The sequence below is a fragment of the Eptatretus burgeri genome, chromosome 2 (genome assembly GCF_056783735.1).
Source record: "Eptatretus burgeri isolate ZD-2024b chromosome 2, Ebu_testis_v1, whole genome shotgun sequence".
Classification (NCBI taxonomy): domain Eukaryota; kingdom Metazoa; phylum Chordata; class Myxini; order Myxiniformes; family Myxinidae; genus Eptatretus; species Eptatretus burgeri.
Genome location: NC_140962.1, coordinates 61,150,929 through 61,156,527, shown reverse-complemented (window position 1 = coordinate 61,156,527; position 5,599 = coordinate 61,150,929). Strand labels below are relative to the sequence as shown.

Below are 5,599 nucleotides of genomic sequence, written 5' to 3'. Positions count from 1 at the left end.
CAACAACACAATAGCCCTGGCTATTTGGAATCCGTGTCGTTAGCCAAGACGTTTTGCTTCCGGTTGTTGTTAAACACTGTGCGGTGGATAAACACAATTGGGTTTTATTTCTATCTTGCGAATATTACTTAATGCGTGCATATGAGAGAATAGGAAACAACAAAAACAACACATCGGCGCATAAATCACGAAGCACCAGTACCCTTACATACCGATGCGTGTAGCCTTTTACGTCCAACTCAACATTGCAGTACCCTCGTACGCGGGACTGTAGTGATGTGGAGGCCATGCATACCGTATTGTCTGTCGGGTGGATCTTCCATTTCCTGCCCTTCGCTAGCGAGCTGTTGACGAAACTTTCAGAGCTACCGGTATCAATCAGAGCCTCAGCCATATGCCCGTTAATTCGTACGTTGATGATAACTTTGGATAGATTCCCCGGTGAAGCTGCTGTTACTTTCTTTTGTGAGTAGAGAGCCGCAGAAGTGGATTTATTTCTTCCAAGAGTAGATTTGCATACCCTGGCACAATGCCCTTTCTTGTCACAGTTCATGCATGTGGCATCCCTGGCGGGGCATTTGTTGCGGGGTGTCTTTTATACCCACAAAAGAAACATTTACCAACCGAAGTAGCTGCTGAGGAGTTTGACGAGGTCTGGGTATCCGATTCCTCGGGTTTATCTCCATCCTCAGTGTCAGAGGTGTCCCGGGGGGTTCTTTGAGTTTCCGCCGTAGCAGCGTTCATTAGCAACACCGGTGTCCCATATGACTCAGATTGCTGCTGAGCCGTATCCATAGCTCGGGCCTGGTCAGCTACCATTTCAAGAGTGGGTTATGCTTTTTCCAGTAAGCGTAGCAGAATGGGGGCTGACCGGAGCCCCTGGATGAACGCCTCTCGGGTCGCTTCATCTCGATGTTCCTCGGCGGTTACGGCTCGGAAACTGCAGTCTTTGCCCAACTGCCTCAGAGCTTGCAGGAACTGATCGATTGTCTCACCGGCTTCTTGCTTGCGTGTGTTGAGAAGATGTCGTATGTATACCTCGTTCTTGCGCTTCACGTAGAGCGCCCGCAGCACGTCGATCGCTGCGTCCTAGGTGTCACACTCCGAGAAGAGCCTGAATACACTGGGCGAGACATGGTTTACAAGTGCGGCCAATTTGTCGGCTCCCTCTTTAATGATGGTCAGATAGTGTGAGAAGGAACGGAACCAATGGGACCACTTCATTTCCGAGTCAGTAGCGTTGGGGTCCGCATCGAACCTCTCCGGCTTGTAGAGCTTGTCCATAGTCGGTTGAGGCAGCCGAAGGAATCAAGTGAAATAAATTGAAGTGAATGCGAGGGAGAAACCTTCGGAGTGTAGGCTTTATTTCACTTGATTGAAGCCGACTCTACAGACACATAAAGGAATACATGTGCAGCGAGGAATACATGTGCAGTCGATCACCGCAAAATAAATCAGCAATTAGCCAGCATAAGCACGGAGTCCGGTATACTCTCAATTCTCACCGTTCAACGAGCACCAAGTGAACCACCGCCGTAAATGACAATGCCCCAGGAACAATCCCACCGACCGCGCGGCATCACGGTTTTATCTGACTGCACGACACGTGATCGCGCGTCACATCCTTCAATTCATCACATCTATCTCGTGAATATTACTTAACACGTGCACATGAGAGAATAGGAAACAACAAAAACAACACAATACCCTGGCAATTGTGAATCCGTGTCGTTGGCTATGACCATTTTGCTTCCGTTTTTGTTTTTTTGCTTCTGGTTTTTTTTTTGTTTCCGGTTTTTTTCATGAGGAATGATGCATGCCGGGAGATCATCACCGGAAGTGTTTATTTATTTATTCAATAATTTTTTTCCCAAAGTTAATTTTATACTTCCGAAAGTGATTTTTTTCATGACAGGAAGTGTTTATTTAGTATTTAACATAACCGGGAGTGATTTTTAAACTATTTCCGGAACTTTTAATTTCTTTTATTCTTGACCAGAAGTGATCGTTTATTTATTTATTTATTTGAATTATTTTTTCCCAAAGTTAATTTTAATAAAGATATCTCCCGCATCATCAAAAAATATTTTTAATCGTGATTTACATTATTTGATCGCTGATCCCAAATGCAGGCCGAAGTAACCGAAAATTGCGTCAAAATCATCAGCTGTGCGGCGCTTACATGTACCACGGTATAGTTGGCAAGTACACAGTTGTGAACAGGTTTTATGTAAAGTCAGAAGCGAATGTAAGAAAAATTCTACGTTCGCATCTTGGCTTTGCCTATTCCATATTAATACTAATACTATAATGAAGAAGAAGATTTTTTATCTGTCGTCACATTGGTTCCTGAAGTACTAATATAATATATATGACGTTGTTTAAAATTTAAAACTGACTCTGGCGCTGTCCGTTTTATTTTCCCTTCCAAGTCACAAATGCCTGTTATCGGTAAGAGAAGATGAAAACACGAGTTATAAAAAAAAATAATAATAATGAAGGCGGAAGTGGCACGGACGCCACGTCAGTGGAAAACCATCATGCTCGGCTGGTTGTGTGTGCTTTCACTTATCGCCTTGGGGGTCGCGCACGGCCAGGCCGTGTCGTTTTACCTGGGAGCGAATACAAAAAAATGTCTCAAGGAGGAGATCCATAAGGACGTGCTGGTGACGGGCGAGTACGATATCTCCGAGCAGCCGAACTCCAGAGTGGATCTGAAGGTGAGGCCCGGCATGGGGCCTGCACACGTCTTGTCCCCCATTGATAGTCCCAGTAACGGCGTCGTTCAAATGTCACCCTGTTTTATTCACAAGTGTCAGTAACTTTACGTTTGTTTGTTTGGTTTTTTTTTCTTTTTTTTTTTTTTCCTTCACAGTACTCGCAAGAGTATCTGTGCCCTCCATGCGATCTTGTTCCAAGCATGATGCATGTTCTTCCAATGCTTACCTTTTATTTGGGCGGTGTATAGGCAACTGACTGCTCTGTAGAGGCACAAAAAAAAAAAGTAACCCGGGTGACGTGCGTAAAGCACAAACATATCGACTGCTTATTATTCAAAATGGCTCACTGCACTGGAAAACGTGGGGGCAGGAATACTGTAAATGGGGGAGAGCTTGCATCCCTCCCCTCTTCCTACACCCCCCTCCCCACCCCAAGAACCCTTGCAACGATAAAATAAATAAACAAATCACTCCCATACATTAATTAGGGTCATGCTGATCCTATGTAGCAAGTGTCGATGTAATGAGGCCAGAACTGTAGGAGTAGTGTGACAAACACACAAACACTGGTCTGTTAATTTGAGTAAGGAGAGCCTGGTGTTGGCTCAGTGGTTCGGGTGGCGGCTTGGGATCCTAGGGTCCTGAGTTCAAGCCCCGTCGGCCGCTGAATTAATACATTAGGGGGTTGACTCAGCCTGCCATCCTTCCGAGGTCAGCGAAATGAGTACCAGTTCCAGTGTGTGTACTGCTCGAGGGGCACTGCATCAGCGACACAGTCACGCTTCAAGAAATTATAGCTACCCCGGCTGCTAAGCTGCCATACGACCACCACAAGAGTAACGATAAGCCAAACGTTTGTGCCATCCAATTATGAATCGTATTGAACATTGGAGTGTCGTCGGTTTATTATTAATATATATATTTTTTTTACAAAGAAAGTGCTTCCTCCGAAAACATCCACGAATGTATATGGCAAAGGTGCATTTTCGTATATTCTACAGGAGTCGAATGGGCGGCTGACTTTGCTTGTGGACGTGAGTCCTTTTGAAGATTATTGGCCGACAGATGCGAGCGACTTGCAAAGTATTGTCCGGGTCGTAGCTTTTATTTGGTTGCGGAGGGTCACCGAAATATCCGTAGAACTTGGAATTTCTTAAAGCACCATTTTCGCCACCATCTTTGGCATGTCCAAGGTGTCTGCAAGATGGGATCCCCCCCACTCTTCAGCAGTCGTGATGGACAGCGATGTCTGGCATCCTGTTGTTTGCTTCTCAAGCTGTTCAACACCGATATAATCCTTGAACACTGAAAGCAAATTCCAGACTTTAGATTATTCGCCGGCTTCAGCGACGGATACTTTGCCCCCAAAAAACTTTCTCAATGAATGCTCCAGTAAAGGGTTAAATAAAAATTTCCGGACGATAAAAGTAATTCTCCAATAGAAATAGCAACAGGACGAGAACGGTACTCGGTGGAGCGCATATCTCCGCCACATAATGCCTGACCCACGAGAACATATCGGGCCCAATACATTTTTGAAATTTCATGCTATACAGTACTCTATCGTTTTGGGTCCTATCTCTCAATGGTGAAGAATCACTTTAAAAAAAATAAATAATTCTCGTCTCCAGATCCGGATTCGGATCTTCACCGAAATCGAATTGATTCGTTCTTGCAGCACATTCAACCTGTCCACGAAGTTTCATCCAAATCCGTCCACAACTTTTTGAGATATCGTGCTATGTATATCGGTTTAGCCCGATCTCTTAATGGTGAAGAATCATTTAAAAAATTCTAGAAGTCGGATCCGGATCTTCACCAAAATCTAATCAATTTGTCCTTGTCACCCACCGAACCTGACCACAAAATTTCATCTGGACAAGTCCACAACTTGTCCACACAAACAAACAGACACACAGACCAGCCGGTAGGTGGCGATGGGTCGCCGAGCATGGAAACTATAAGATATAGAGCAAAATGGATGTCGTATAGCGGATAGGGAATCACCTAAAGATTATGCATATCAAATCTCATCCGGTTCCATCGACTGATAACTACTCGGTATCCATTTGAATGAAAAGTACCGAAAATGCGGTTTGAAATCGGAAATCCCCAAAGTTTGAGGGGGTGCTGTGGGTGAACAAAGATCTAAATCGAAAATCCGGCTCGATCGTTTGTGCACAATGTATTCCAGACGATTAGTGTGAATTTTCATGACCATCCGACCATAACCCTAGGAGGAGTAACATTTGGTGCGAAGGCACCTCCAGCTCTCGCATATTATCGATTTTTGCACTAATTGACCTTTGACCCCTGACCTAAACGAAATCGGTCAATATGTCCTGAGGCAAAGTTTTAGTACTCATCGAGTACCATGAACCTGCAAAGTTTCATTCGTATCGATGCACTCACCTGGTCGCTCGGGGGCCTTCAATTTTCGCCAATTTTCACGCATACCTTAATTGTTGGGGGCGTCGTGGGTAAAGTATTCCATATATCACAAAAACCGGAATATATTTGATAGAGCATCACGTGTAGATCATTCGTGCCAAATTTCATAACCCTACGTGGGATAATGGCTTTCGGAATTGATTTCGCCTGAACGGTACCGATTTTGAATGTTTTTCGGTTGTTGCTGGGGAACCACGTGCTTTTGACACAGTCTGGTACCCTGCCCTACTCACCAAACTCTCTTCCCATGGTATTCAAGGCCATCTCCACTCATGGCTCACAGACTTCCTCTCCTCTCACAGTCAACGTGTGGCTCTAAATGGAGTTCTTTCATTCCCTCTTCCTGTCCAGGCTGGAGTTCCTCAAGGTAGCGTTCTGGGCCCTGTTCTTTTTCTGATTTTCATCAATGATCTCTCGGACTCTCTGGA

General features: G+C 44.8%; 1 protein-coding gene across 1 annotated transcript in view; it reads left to right on the top strand.

Moving 5' to 3' along the window:
- Positions 1-2,445: 2,445 nt before the first annotated feature.
- The window catches only part of TMED10 (transmembrane p24 trafficking protein 10), a 42,978-nt gene continuing 39,824 nt past the window's right edge, over positions 2,446-5,599 (top strand). Inside the window, exon 1 of the mRNA XM_085869495.1 lies at positions 2,446-2,720. Coding sequence (XP_085725621.1) covers positions 2,496-2,720 — 225 coding nt within the window. The 5' untranslated portion in view covers positions 2,446-2,495. The remainder of the gene's footprint in view (positions 2,721-5,599) is intronic.